At 38.0% G+C, this 15777-nt stretch overlaps 2 protein-coding genes across 3 annotated transcripts in view; one reads left to right on the top strand and one right to left on the bottom strand.

The window, feature by feature from the left end:
- LOC109397248 (uncharacterized) overlaps nt 1-15777 on the bottom strand; it is a 377190-nt gene that overhangs the window by 38115 nt on the left and 323298 nt on the right. The window contains exons 4-5 of the mRNA XM_019669568.3: nt 14955-15314; nt 9987-10147 (exon numbers count right to left, since the gene is read on the bottom strand). Of these exons, the coding sequence (XP_019525113.3) occupies nt 9987-10147; nt 14955-15307 (514 nt within the window). The 5' untranslated portion in view covers nt 15308-15314. The remainder of the gene's footprint in view (nt 1-9986; nt 10148-14954; nt 15315-15777) is intronic.
- Nucleotides 1-15777, top strand: part of LOC109397249 (autophagy-related protein 16-1) — a 332447-nt gene that overhangs the window by 59862 nt on the left and 256808 nt on the right. The gene's annotated exons all lie outside the window — the stretch shown is intronic.

Below are 15777 nucleotides of genomic sequence, written 5' to 3'. Positions count from 1 at the left end.
CCGTGAGGATCCACGACCTTTCACCGCAAATGTCCAACGACGTCATCACGCGCCACATGCAACAGTATGGCAAAGTAATCTCCATCGAAAATGAAGTATGGAAGAACTTTTTCCCGGGAATTCCAAACGGCGTCAGAGTTGTGCGAATGAAACTGGAGAAGACGCTGCCGTCTCGTATTGTGGTTAACGACGAACCTACCTACGTAACCTATCCGAAAACAAACAAACACACATCGCTCCAGCCAACACAACTATCAAGCTCTGCCAAAGAGCAAAACAGCATCGGTGATAAACAATACACAACTGTTGATCACCCACCGGCTTCGACTCTCACTGGCAAAAGTGACGATGATAACGACACCAACAACGACGACGACGGCGACGATGATGTTATTCGGCGCACCGATACCGACGAGTATAACGAAAAAGACACAGAGACCGTTGAAACTGAAGTTGAGCCTGAGACTACGAAGAGACGGTTGTCGACTGAAACGGACAATGAAAGAAAAGGAGAGAACGCTGCAAAACGATCCTGCAATGAGGGAGGACAGAATGCTGAACTAGAGTGGAAGATCTATCATACTAGATCGAGAAAAAAATAAGCTGTGTAAATTGTACCATATTGTAATGTTTTTATTTGATCTTTATTATCGACACGAATGCACCCTCAGTGTAAAGTGTCGCAAATAAAACTTAATAATAATAATAATAACAATCCATAGAAATATTCAGAGAAAAACTCCTGGAAAATCCCAACAGAAACTCCGGGAATACTAGAACGCCACAAGGAATCCCGGGACAACTTTTGGTAGGCATTCTGGAAAGAAAACTGGGAGATATCCCGGAAATCATAGCAAGGATTGTCGGAAAAAATTCAAGGTAAAGTTTGAATAAATTTCTTAAAGATTTCGTGGGAAAACTTCATGACAAATATCAATAATAACCACTGCAGAAATTCCATCCCATATCAAAATAAGCTGGAAACTCCGGTAGAAATCTTGGTACAAAGTCCAGGATAAGTTCTGAAAAACTCTGAAAGACATCTCGAAAGAAGCAAAACCTGAATAAAAAAAAAACGATCAAATCTGACTATACATGTCAATGGTTGCTACTCCGTTATTGATCTGAGCTGGTACCAATTGCACTGAGATCCAAATGAATAAGGGCTGGGACACTCCACTTATTCTCAAAGTGCAATTCTAGCAGCTCATACATTTTGGATCAATACCGGCGCAGGCCACGTTCCTATAGTCAGTTGGGAAGGGAAAGGAATGTTAGAGTGTGCTGGTTGTTGCTACTAAAGACCGAGATCACCTCTGCATCCCCACAACCAGCACGGACTGGGGTATTTGTTAGACGGAAAGGATGGGAGATCTGGGAGTCACCGTTGGGTCGGTGATGCGGTCCATGGATAGGGGGTTATTATTTATAGTGTTCGTAAGGTGATAGATTGTGTGGTAAATGAGGTGAATAAAGTCAAGCGGCACAGCACGCTTTGGTTGCATAACTTGTAGGCGTTATATACACTGTGCTGTGAGTGGAAATTGGAAGGGAGGGAAACGACTTTTTTCCAATTCGTTTCTGGTTCTAGCGATGGCTATGAACATATGAATATACATGAGTTGTATATGTAGAGAAGAGAGAGAGAGAGAGGAAGTGGATAGAAAGATACAAAGTAGGATGAAAAGGGACGGGCCAGGGATTGAACCCATGACCTTCTGCATACGAATCAGAAGCGGTAGTCACTAGACCACCAAGCCCGAAAGAAGCAAAACCAGAATAAATTTACAAAACGGACACCCCGAGGAATATCTACACACCTAGAAAATATCATGTAATTTTAAATGTCCTGAACCTGACATATACGAGCATCTCCAAAAACACAAATTTAGAGGTTGAAACATGTAAATTTACGTCTTTCAAGACACCCCAAAATAAAACTTATTTTTTCTTAGCGTCTAGCAAACGCTAAAACCGATTTGACAGATAAAACATAGAAAAGTAAAATAATGCCATGCATGGATTCGAACACCGGATCTCCTGATCGTGAGCCACATCTCTTACCTCTCGGCTATTTCACCGAGTTAGAAGGTGGCTGATGAACGTGATACTGCTTCTACTTTTCTGGTGAAACGGATTTGTTGACATCTAACGCAACCAACCAGCACTTACATGATGCGCGTAAAATTGAGTCCAAATTATGATTCAGTCTTGAAAACATTTACGTTCTTTGGTGATTCCGTTTCGTGCAAATTTCAGAATTTCTAAGTGTGTAAGATTAAACTTCTGGAGAAATTTCGCTGCCCAAGCAACACGGCTTGTTTCTATGCCAGTAACAGTAATCTTAGTGCAATTTATTCACTGTCTGTATTACGGACGACAGAACACAATTGCTTCTTATTTGAAATCTAAAAAGCGCAAAGTCTGAATCGTTATGCAACTTAAACAAAAAAAAACTCCAGACTCGATCCAAGGACACCATACTGCATCAAGAGTTCTGAGAGAGAATCGCCACTCAACACACTATAAAAGCTACTTAAGTTACATGTTACTTCCTTGCACTTCCTTTGTCACAAGCTAGAGAACTGTCAAAATGAAAAGACGTGCTATTTTTCCGCAACACATTTTCAGCCTAATCTGAACAAACAAACTAGAATAAGAGGTTTTACGTGTGCTACACAGCCCATTAAATGCAAGCTGGCTTTATAGTTACTATGTAAGCTCCGCCTCCATAAATTGATATCAAACACGAGGTCAGACGCGCCAACTTGGTCAAATTATTGGGGGGGCAAAGCCTGGTTTTTCAGATTTTTTGTATGGGAAAATTGAAAAATCGTCAAATATTGGGGGGGCAAAACTATGCTTGCCCCCCCTAAGTTGGCGCCTATGCACGAGGTAATTTGTGATTCTTATGAAACAGGAAATTGGGAGTTTTAATGCAACTCAACTGACAAGATGGAAGTTGCGTGTTCTTTTGCAGTAACTCATTTGGGCCAAAGCATAGAAAGCCACATTTTTGATAATTTGCTGCTTGGGTTGGTGCTGCTTGGGTCGAACCAGATATATTCCGGGAGAAACTCTTGTAGAGATCCGGAAGGAACACTTGAAAGAATTTCGGACAATTAGTCAAGAGAAATTCTATGGGAAACTCAAACAGAAATCCCTCGACAACTCCTTTTAAATATCCTGGGAGAAACTTCCCGGAATCCCGTGATCAAATAAGAATGGAATATTGTGCGAAATCATAGAAGGTGTTCCAAAGGGTATCTCAAAAAGAGTCCGAGAAATAATCCTTTATGGAATTTCTGGAGAAATCCTCGTAGAACAGTTTCTGAGTCATCCTTTTCTTCGTCTAGCACGGTTCTCCATATTCCTTATATAATCCGGGGAAATTTCAACCTCTACGTGGAACCACAAACTTCTAGTAATAATTTTCATCATTGGGCGGAATAGGTTTGTTTTGACAGTTCTGCACTATACGACAAACTCATGCTCGAAAGAAGTAAATACAACATATTCCAGTTTGCTTTTTTCATACTAATTAGTAATGTCTTAAATGGTATGTAAATTTGTTTATTTTGATCATTGTTTGTGAAATTGTAGGTAATTAATTGATTATTTTGTGTGCAATCCATATCATCAGACGAAAAACGATTTTTCTTTAAGTTGTTGAAGATTTACCTGCTTAACTTTAACATGTACTATGTCCAATTTAATAAATAGAACCCTTGAGAAAGATGGCTTAGAAGATTGAAACGTCAGGCATAGAAAATATATGTTGTTTTGACTGCAACGAAGACTGCAAGGCCTAAAAACCCCCAAGCACAAAATCACTAGTCGATAGCATCTACAAGTTTATTCATACCTTGATCCAGATGTTATGGCGAATTTTGCAAATCCATGAACTCCGTTACTAAACTAAACGCGTCAATCAGTGAAAGTTATTTCAGAAGCTTGCAATCCTTCTACCGAGCACCAACCATTGATCGCTCGGTTCATGCTGTGAAAAGGGGAAGTCCGTTTCGCACACACGACACCGATAAATCATTCACACGTTGAAAGGTTTACACATAAATAATGGGCGCACTACTCGGACCGGTGGTCGTGGTGGTATGCCCGATTTTCGCGTAACTTTTGGTACACACCGCAGGCAGTCAGTGGCGGCCGTAGCACCGCCGAAAGCCACCGCCGATACCCCATCCGCAGTATGCTGAGCATCTATTGCTCTTCGGTACCTTGTCCTAAGTAGTAGGATCGCACCCGAGAAACGAACAAAAAATGAACAGTTGAATCAAGATTCACATGGCACACAAGAACACTGAAGCGTTCGGCACAGACATGCGCGCGCGTAATAATTTATAGCACGTTTGAAGTATCCCCAAGATAAGCACGACTTTGAAGTTGGCAAAAAATGTGTACTTTTGGTGCTGTTTGGAATGGTATGTGAATCAACTTCTATAGAAGTCTAAGGCAATCTAATGATGAAAGAATTCATAACCGAAAATTACTGCATAACTTGAGCTTTAGATAAATTGTAATTTTGATATGATCAAATCAAGAAACAAGATTAGAACGTATCCAGCATGAGTGAATACGGCTTAAAACTATGAAACTTAGGCGTACAAGTTTGCTGAAAAAATGACAGTAGTATAAATCAAATCAAGCCATTCAGTAGTGTTTTTGTACTTTGAATAAAGATGCAATAGGATTGTATCCAGATGCATTTCTACTAAATTTTCACTGCACAAATCTCATCTTTCACAAATAAGACTTCCAGTATACAATACTAAAACGTTGGTGTTTAGACAACAAAGTACGTACGTCCTATGGAAATTTAAAATTTTTAAACGTATTTTGGGAGTCAATTTTAAGACGATTTCTTACTGTATAGAAAAGTCCAACCGTCCCAAAGTTGGATTGTTATTGATTCGCGATGTTGCCTCCCTGATCGGGACCAGCTGCTGCCGTACTGCAGCAGGTCAGGTCCAGGTCCAGGTCCGTCGTCCGGCTGTCCCGCAATGCCGGCGCTGGCTGTGTGCGATACATCGGTGCCCAGGGCGTTGTTTTGCCGAAGCGATGTTTTTTGTGTGTTGTAGATACAATTTTATTATGACTGTTTGTTTACCGCCTGTTCATATGTTGCTCGCGTGATCTGCCCAGCATGCCTCCCCGATGTAGGTGTAGGCTTGCCGCGTCGTCGTTTCCAAATGCCTAAAATCCTCATATCATAGAGGTTTTTTTCCTGCTGTAGAAATTGTTTCTTCGGTCCTTTCTAACGGATGAAATTGCCGCCGGCAGAGCAGTAGTTGAGATCTCGATCGAGGTAACTCGTTCAACAACCAAACGGAAGGATGTTCTACCATGCTGGGCAAGTTCAAAGGAGAAGCTACCAAAGTGATACCGTCTTACCATTATTCGTGTGGTATCGAGTCAGGAATGGTCGATCAAAATATAATGGTAAATTTATGAGGCTGATGGGAGGTTATTTTCCCGTCCCAGTACTGCACCACTGCACGGATTCCGGGAGAAGCAATAGCCCCCTGAACCGGAACGAATCCTATCAGCAGGCATGTCGATTAATAAATAAAACGTATCGGGTACAATAATAGCTACACACTTGTCTGACTAACGTGTGTTTTATGGCGGCGGCGTCGGCGGCGGTGGTGGATCGAACCAAACGAACGGCCATCCATCGTGTACCTATGGCACGTGAATGAGTTATGTGGCCATCTTCTGGAATCTGGATGGTTGTTGTTGCGGCTGCGACTGGTTGCAAGGTGGCCTCGTTGGTGTAAAACTGTGTCATGTCTCAAGCGCATCACGACCTCCGACTTTCCCATATTTATTAGCCAACCAAAGAAAATGCGGCTCACGCTCGAGGTCATACCACCTCAGCCAGTCAGTAGTTACGTTCTCTTTCCAGGTTTACATGTCGTAAACAACTGACGGGGTGATAGTGGCTTACTTTAGACACTTGAAGAGCGACTGACAACTATTTTATGTTCTTCATCGATGGTTCATCGATTGATTCTTGATAATCCCGATCCTTCTGATTTGTTTTGTATGTAATTTACATTTTTAAGTATTGCACCTGTGAAGTTTTCCACTTTTCAGCAAGGATTGATTATAAACGATAGAATAAGATGAAACGAAGATACATTTGAATTATGCAGTTCAAGATAAAATACTGATTTTTACTCTGAAATATTTTTGCTCCATGCTTCATGTTGTTGCAAGTATCATGGTAGTGTTGAGGGCCGTTGAAGATGAACGAGAAAAATACTGTAGAAACCATATTCTAGTGATTGTGATTTATCATAGAGTGATAGAGAGCAGTAGGGCTAATGTAAAATAAATCCCTCGACAGAAAAGGCTAAGCTAAGGACCGGAACGATATGCTCAGATTTTATGCGATTGCCAATTGGCTTCTTTAACGATGTTGAGATAATTCGATATTCTGAATCTGCATGTCAAACTGAGCTGAAATCCAAATTTTCATGAATTTTAGAGCCCGGGAACCTATTTAAAAATCAATTTGAAGTTTGTATGGGAGCGATTTGTCCAATCACCCCTCGTCGCAGTTTATACTGGGCGGAGCTGTCAAACAGTTGCCCAGCTGTCAAAAAGTGATTTAAAAAAATCTCTTTGAAATTGATTTCAGGTACCGAAATAAGGTTCTAAAAATCTGAAAAAAATCATATTGGCTCAGAAAAAGGTGCTCTTTCGTATAAAATCAAAAAATCAATACATTTTTCTTAATTTAAAAACCCAATTGTATGTGGGCTCCTCTTTCAGACACGTTTCACATGCTATACCTGACATTGGATTTTCGATGAATCACGTTTTGTTGTGTGCACTGCACCACAACAGTTATTTCGATTTTTTAGCACCAGTGAACAGAGTAACTTTGACATCAGATTAACTATAGTATGTCGAAAAACAATCAAAATTATGGGTTGACTTGTTGATTTTATGAAAAAAATGCGAACAAGAAGACCGCCACACATCCTATCGTAGATTTTGAAATGGGGTTTGAATCCTTTTCAAAATCTATCAGATTTCTACTTGTCGCTTGGGTAGTACAGACATGTATTATACGTATAATCTATTATTGATGTAAAAAATCTCAAAAATTATTCCCATTTGCTTGCTTTAAAAATCTATGAAAAAAAACCAAGAAATGTTGCCGAGACGGTCTAAAAATTCACATATATTTGAAATAATTGATCTTTTTATGATAAAAACTGTAAAACAGTAAAAAAAAACTCGAATACCATTCCACAAGCTTCCATACATTTTTATTTTTATTTTATTTTAGCTGTAACTCAAGTGAGGTTGGATATAGGATAACATCATGATTTTTTTATTAGAACTTGTAACATAGAATTTGTAATGCCTTTCCAAACTCAATCAGACTTGTTGCTTCTATCTATATTTCTAATAAAAATCTCAAAAATTGTTTAAAAATCGAAGAAAAAAATTTAGAAAAAAAAGTTGAGAGTATTTTACCAACCAGGCCCAATTGGCTAGAAATCAGTTTTCTACAGAAAAATAATTAAAAAATATGTAAGGGTAAGGTTTTTGGAAAATTGAAGTTATATGACAACTAACATGGATCCGTGATGAATATTACTTTCAGTGTATCTATTTTTTCAATCTTACAAACCGTTTTCAAGTTATGATCATTTGAAGAAGAAAATTATACGTTTTTCAGTAAAATTGCAACAACTAGGGTAATTGTTCCCTTTGTTGTGGTAGTACCTAATGTTGCGGTAGTGGCAATTGAGCACTTTTTCGACTGAAATGTTACTAAAAGGCATTTTTAATAGATGTATTATGCTTAAATTATGAGATTGCACCATTTGTGTGCTTAAGATTTGCCCAAAAACCTATTTAAAAAAAATATTTTCCTTAAAATTTTTGCTGCTGTTTTCTTATTGTTGCGGTAGTGTTCCTAATGTTGCGGTATCCCATATGATTTGAATGGGATACCGCAACAATAGGAACCAAAATTAAATTTTACCTCCATAATAGGAACAGTGTGCCTAATGTTGTGGTAAGCGATTTATGATCGAAAACAGAGAGAAACGATAGTTTTTATATTTTCCCAAGCAAATTTGGATAGAAAACTACCAACTAACGTTTTGCAACCCTTCATTAGATGGTACGATCATTGTTTTTAAAATGAATTTACCTTAATACCACAACGATGGGCACACTTACCCTACACGGAGACAAATTTCGTTTATTTGAAACAAAAATATTCTTGTTAATTCGTTGAAGAGATAAAATGTTTAAAACTATGCCAATCCCATGTTAATTTCTTCCATATTCATTGAGATGTCCCTCGCTCCTTGTCAAGAACATAAATAAATCTCGCAAGTTGCAACTGCAAATTTCATCCAGGTATTATTTTCTCTAGATTGGACCTTGTCCCGAAAATGAAATATGGTGCTTTCAAATCCCATGGAATGTGAAAACATACGAATGCGAACATGAAAAATGTAAAAAGAAGTTAACTTGACCTTGAGTTTGGTGAACCACTCGTAGACGCTACTCCAATGGAAGTTAGTTATCAATGACCGAGCAAATACCTCTCTGATAACAAAATGTCAATCGATTTACAGAAGTTGTTACCAGGATGCTCCTGATGATAACATAATGAGTTATTTTAATGATATCATGGGTATAATTGTTTGTTATCATGTTTGTTGCCTGCTTATTCAACCAAACTGAGAACAAATTTTGTTAATTATTTTAGATATCGGATAACACAGTATGTTATCCGTTTATTATGAAACTTTGTTCCGGAACGAACCCCGTATTTAGAGTTATTGCAATTTTAGTAATTTTATGTGATTTCTTGTCATATTATAATGATTCACGTTCAAACCCCTACGGGTATACATCACGAAATCATGACGTTCATAATTCCTTAGTGATCAACGTTGGGCAATAAGCACTGCTAGTAAGCCTCAAATTAAAAATTAATTTTATTATCTGACATTGTACCTATCTATAAAAGGAGATGTTGTCTCACGTGTACAATTTAACGATCTCTTAATTGTTTTTGCGAGGATGTTTAGTTTCCTTGCAAACCTATTTCACATCCTTCGAATGGGTGGCTCCCTAGAAATGCAACAAACATAAAATTCAGTTGCCAGTGGGCTGAATGTACTCCTAATTATTTAACAATTTAAACGTTGACCCAGACTGCACTCAAGACCATGTCAAGTCGTTCAGTACTCCACTGCATTTGCAGTTTAGCTGGTAGCTGTTTGTTTTTATGTTTGAGAAAAGCGATAAAACCGATTGGAACGGGTGAAACCATGCGGCTGCACTTCGTTCTGCGGAGCAGACTATCTGGCGACTTCACATTAAAAGCACATCGACCAAAACAGGGAACGAGAGAAACTGAATCTTTAACCCCGCCGTTTGACATCATTCATTCTCATTATCGATTTCTTACATTCGCCTTTGACTGTAGCGGTTCGGCGGCGACGACCTGAGAAAATTCAGGACCGCACACAGCAGGACGGCTTCAACTGGATGGCGGGATCAATTGTTCAATACTTTCTATCGAAGGGAATGCTTCTATACTACTATTAATACTCCTATTAAAAAATAGGGCTAATCGAATCGCATAAAATGTAAATCAATCACCTGACCATGGCTGACAATCGGCCCTAGTTGAACGAATCGACAAACATCCACAGGAAATAACGATGATTGAATAATAATGGCAAGCGCCACAGATTCTCCTTTTTGTGGTTTTGATAGAAACGTGGTTATGATACTGGTGTCAGTTGTTTTCAAACATGCCGAGTGCTTCAGATTCTTTGTAAAGTGGCAATGAAATGTGGCAGCGCCATATTAGTCAGCCCTGGCGATTCTCAGTCCGCGTAGTTGGCTTGATTGATGGTTGAACTTTTACTTCTTATGAACATTAGGAGGCACAATAGGGACAAGCGCGGAAAAAAAATTACCTGGCAATTTATCAGAATTGGACGAGAACAGCACACAGAGTCCAGTTTCGTAGTTGACGGAGGCACAGGAATCGTTGTTTTGACAGGCTTCCAGACAGTCGGTCAACATCAGCGTCCCGGGGATGGAGTCGAGCAGTTTGTTCGGTGCCGAGAAGACGTACCTGCAGTGTGATAGTAAAAAATGAGAAAAAGTGATGAAAAATGTGATTTTTGTGGAAATTCTAAAGCTAAACCGGGGAACGATATGTCATCTGTAATAAAATAAACGTTATAGAATTGCGTTATTTTTTAGTAGTGTTCTAAGATCATCTGAAAAATTTTCAATAATCTCTTCAGGATTTCTTGTAAGAATTTTTCCAAGACATTTTTATGGGCTTCTGAATTTTTTTTATTTGTACAGGATATTTTAAATGTTTTTTTTCTTGGAAGTTCTTGCAATGCTTTCTCAAAGAAACCGTGCAGAGATCTTTGGGAATATTTTTGAGGGATTGTGGAAAAAAATAGAGAAATGCTTAGAAGGTAGGGTTTCTTGGAGGAATTTCTGGTAAAATTTTTGGAGAAGTTACAAAAGGATTTAAAAAAATCTGATTAGGAGAAATCCTGTGGGATCCATGGGAAAATTTCTGGAGAAATCGTATTGTATAAAGAAACTTCAGGACAAATTTCTAGACTTATTTGACATCAAGTGCCTGAAAGAACTTTTGGTAAAATGGAATTCTAAAAGAAAATCAAGGGGTGATTCTTCAATGTATCATTGGAAGAATTTTGAGAAGAATTTCCAAAGATTTCTTGGGGAAGTTCTTGAAACATTTTTTGAAAAAAAAAATTTCAAAAAATATCAGTGGGATAAAATATTAAAAATCCTCGGAGGAACTTCTGGAAAAAACCTTTGGCTTTATTGAGTAATCTTTCATTCAATCAAATCTTTGAAAGATATTTTACAAAAAGTTTGGGAAGAATTTCTTATGATTTCTTGGAGAAGCTCCTGGAGTAATTTTTGGAAAAAATCTTGCGTGAGTCCTTGCTGTTTTTTTCTAAGTAGAGTAATTCGCTAATTGTTGAACACTACCCAAATGTTGAACAGTTTCTGAAAATTTTATTATAAATCTTATTTAATTAATTTTCGCTCAATGTAAACGTATGATGTAGATGCATATACATGTGTGTCACGATATTGCTCCAATTAAGTTACAAAATTATACATATTTTAAGTCAAAAATATTGATTGAAAATTTTGTACCGCTGATGACACGAAAACTGCACAATTCTCAAGATTAATTTTAAGAAATTGCTGTTGCGAAATAAGCTTTGCGGGCAAATCGACCACAAATATCAAAGCCACACCATAGTTACAAGAACTTGAAGGATGTCTTTAACAGTTTAACATTGTTTAAAATCACGTAATTTAATTTGAAAAAAATATTTTTCTTATCACACTATCATTATGCATCCATCATCCAATTGTTGAACACTGGCATAACCTACGATGTTAGCATGACTGGCAGATTATTTTTCACTTATCCTAACCGTGCATTTCATAAGGTTTCAAGGGCGTTTCAAGGATGTTCCAGGGGTGTTCCAGAGGGCATCAGAAAGGTTCTAGTGGTTTTCAATGGGTTTCAAAGGCGTTCCAGAAGTGTTCAAGAGAGATTCAGAGTGTTAAGTTGTCCCAGGAGTATTTCAAGGCGTTCCAGGGGGTTCAGGAGCAACCTACGGATTTTCAAGGGATTTCAGGCTCGTTCCATGAGTGTTTCAGGGGCTTTCAAAGGCGTACTTCTTCTGTCGTTTTCGCTTCTAATCATATCTTTTCAGCCATTTTGCATCTAGTCATTTTTAAAACGATTTCAGTCCATTAGAGCTCTCTTCAAATGAGCGATTTCTTGTCATTTAAATGCATTGTCACTAGCTGGGACTAGCTGTGCACAAAACACGAAAAACCCGGAAAAATTCCGCCAGAGTGAAAAAATATCGGATGCCGGGTCAAATTCGGGTCAAATTTTATCAAATGTTGGACCACTAAGTGGACCCACATCGGATAGCTGTTGGGTCTAAGTTGGGTTTGGTGCCCAAAATAAAAACAGGTCAATGATAGGTTTATGTCGGGTTATACGTCATCAATAACGAACAAAGCTTCAGTCGTTCAACAATTAGCGAGAACCGTCCAACATTAGGATGAGCTAGCTTAAAAAAAGCGTTCAACATTTGGGTTACAGACTTTCCATGCAAATGTTCTATTGTCTCTTTGAAAATGGAATTTAAGGCGAAACTGGAAGCATTTTCTCATTTTTTCGGTTTTTGATTTTTTATTAAATAATGAAGCAATATTTTCAAAATCGGTTTTCGTGCACATGTAGAGTATGGATCAAGGTATCTTCTGAATTTTTTTGAGGTGGAAAATGTTTTCAATTTTTGCAAAAACCATTTTTATGTGAAATTTTGTTCAAAAATGGTTTCCGCAAAAACGAAAAACATTTTCCACTACAAAAAAAATCAGAAGATACCATGATCCATACTCTACATGTGTACGAAAAACGATTTTGAAAATATTGCTTCGTTATTTAATAAAAAATCAAAAACCAAAAAGTGAGGAAATGCTTCCAGTTTTTCAAATTCAATGGGCAGTAAAGGAATAAGTAGATCTAGACGTTCACTGGATATTTTTCAACTAAAGTGGAATTATGCACGGAAAAACAAACGAAAACCAAAATGCCAGTACTAACCGTTCAACATTTGGCAAAATACCCTAAAATTTAGGAAAAAATCAAAAAATATAATTGTGGTATGTCACCAATCACCAATCTTTGATGAGATTTCTAGGAGATGTCTTTGGCTTCATGAAGGAATCTTCGAAAGACATAAACATTAGAAGAAATCGTAGAAAATCCCTAAAATTACAACTCGAAGAATCTATAGAAGAGTTTTGAGAAAGGTTTTTTTTTATTTCTAGGTGAGTCCTACGAAGAATTCCTGGTGGAGTTCTTGGAAGTAATATTGGAAGAAATGTATAAAAGAAATCTCGGTGAAATTCTTGGAATAATTATTGATGAAATCCTTGAAAGATTTTTTGGAGAAATTATTGGGAGATCTTCCATAACAATTCTTTAGAAATGTCTAGAAACCCACGTAGGAATGTTGGGAACTACTTCAGAAACCCATGGAGTGATGTTTGGAGGAATCTATGTGAAAATCTTGGAAAAATTAATGGAAGCTCTTGGAAGCTTTTATAAAGATTCCATAAAAGAATCATTCGAGGAGTTCTAGGAAAAAGTGTAGAATTAGCTTTTAGTTAAAATACACATTAATAAAAACAAAAAAAAAAGTTCTAGGAAAAAAATCTAATGAGAGTTTTTGTATAAATCCTTGGAAGCAGTCCTTAAAGGATCTTCTTCTTCTTCTTCTTATTTTTTCCGGAATACGGATAGAAAATCAAAGAGCCATTTTTAATTATTTAAAAGTTCTTCAAGAAATATTCGGAACAGTTCTTGGAGGATCTTTGAAGAAATTTTATAAGATACACCGGATTTCTCTTTGAAGAATTATAGTTATGGAAAAATGGCTAGATAAGACCTCAGATTAATTCCTGAAATAATTCTTGAGAAAAAAGGATAGAAGAAAATCAGAATTGCCAATATTCCTTGCAGATATTCTAGGAGAAATCCTTGGAAGGATTTCTAGAGGCTGCAGAAACTATTATTAGTGTGATCCATGAGAAATCTTATGATGAATAATAAAAAAAATAGTCTTAGAATAATTCCAATTTATGGAGGAGATTTTTTTTAGAATTCCTGGAGGAGTCCATGAAAAAAATCATAAAAAAGTCCATAAAGGAATCCAAGAAGAAAAGTTTTTTCAAGATTCCTAGGAGTATTTTTAAACATTCTTCAGGTTTTTCTGGGAGGGGTTCGTAATACAATTTTTCCATTATTCCTTCAGAAAATCTTCTGAAAATTCATTCCTACATTTTTTCAAGAATTTTCCCAAGAATTTCTTTATGAATTCTTTTAAGATTTATGTATGAATACTTTCAAGGATTCTTCGAGGAATTCCTCCAAGTAATCTTCCAGGAATGTTATAAATTCTTTACATGAATTGCTGCAGAATTCTTCAAATGATTTTTCTCGAATCCAACGCATTTTGCCGGAATTTTTAAAAGATTTTTCTGAGAATTTTCCTAGGAACTGAAATACTTTTATGGCACAAATGTCCAAAATGGAGAATAACGTGCCTCTGGAGCCCGCCTTCTGATACCTGAAGCATTCCGCCGATATTTCTTGGAAAGGTTTGTTTTAGAATTGTTTCCATTATTTCTACAAAAAATATTCTTATGATTTCTCCCGGAATTGTTCCACATTTTCCTCCAGGGTTTCTTCCGAGGATTCCTCCAGGAGTTAATTCAAATACTCTTCCGGTAGCTCTTTCAAGGATTAATGCAACTGATTAATTAATCAGTAGCTCTTCCATGCATTTCTCTAGTAATTCTTAAAAGGATTCACAATAGAACGTTTCTATTATTCCTCTAGAAGAACCGAAGATAGATCCAAGATATTTTTCCTTTGATTTTTATTACTTTTTTCAAAAACATTTTTAGACTGATTAGCGTCAGGAAGTATATAAAGATTATTGGAAATGCATCGTATTCCCAAAAATTATTGTTGTCAAAAAAGACACGGACACGTTTAGTACTTCCAGTGAGCTATTCGCTCTTTGAAGGAAGCACGACACTAGACAACGGACTAGCATGCAACGCCCAGTGGCACAGCCGAAAACTTTTCCTGACAGCTGCAGCGGGAATCGAACCCGCGCTCCTAGCACGATGCGACTAAATGCATGGTGACACTGGCCGCACGACCACGAAGCCACACAAAAAAAATTGACATCGACAACTTCATTTACACCTCTGCCAAAAAGGTTAAGAAACTAATGAAGCCATAATATCTCCCGTATAAAAATCAATAACAACCAACTTACCCCGTCACCAGCTCGAACGCCACAAAGTCTGGATCGCAGTCCTCGTCCGTGTACTCGTCGATCATCTGCGAGCTGTTCTCCGAGCTGCCACTGCCGGAACTGTTGGCACCGGCTTCGGTCTCGGTGGAAGTGGCCGTCGGTGCGGCATTGGTCGCGACAACGGCCACCGGATCCGCTCGTTCGTACGTCGGGTCCGACCCGGATGCGGTGGCAATGTTGTCCTCTAGCGGGGCATCCGCTGGTTTCGAGATCGGAAGATCAAGTCGAGATCGTCGCTTGGCACCTTCTATACTAAGCGCAGACGCTAGTAGTAGGCAAGCTAGAAGGATCGAGTGTAACGATCTGGGTAGCATTGTGGCCCTGTGGAGAAAATAGAACAAAAGAAAAAAAAATGTTAAACTAATGTAGTGAATAGTGATGCATCCATCAATCTTTGTGAAATTGTCAATGGGTCACCGCTGTGGAACAGTCGAATGGCACTCAAGGCAGTAATTATGATGGAGCATCATCGCTGCCGATCAAGATGTTGGTTGAGAATTTATAAAGATGATTCATCGGTTTGCCATTACCATGAACGTGGCCTATATGACAGATACAGAGAGAAAGAGAAACGCTGGGACAGACTATTAATCGCCCACCTTCAATTGGCAATATGGCAGGGACAGTCGTGAGAACCTTTCCGGCAAATCGGTTGCAAGCTGGATAAAGCTTATAGCTCGAAGAAACGTGCGGGATGAGCGTCGGTCGGAGGTGGGACAAATGAACTGCATCAGCTTGTGAGGAAGTGGAATCCTAATACGGAAATATGGGAGCTTTCATTTTT

Source organism: Aedes albopictus, chromosome 1 (assembly GCF_035046485.1).
Source record: "Aedes albopictus strain Foshan chromosome 1, AalbF5, whole genome shotgun sequence".
NCBI classification, from domain to species: domain Eukaryota; kingdom Metazoa; phylum Arthropoda; class Insecta; order Diptera; family Culicidae; genus Aedes; species Aedes albopictus.
Note: the sequence above shows the minus strand (reverse complement) of the source record. Positions and strands in the feature narration are given on the sequence as shown.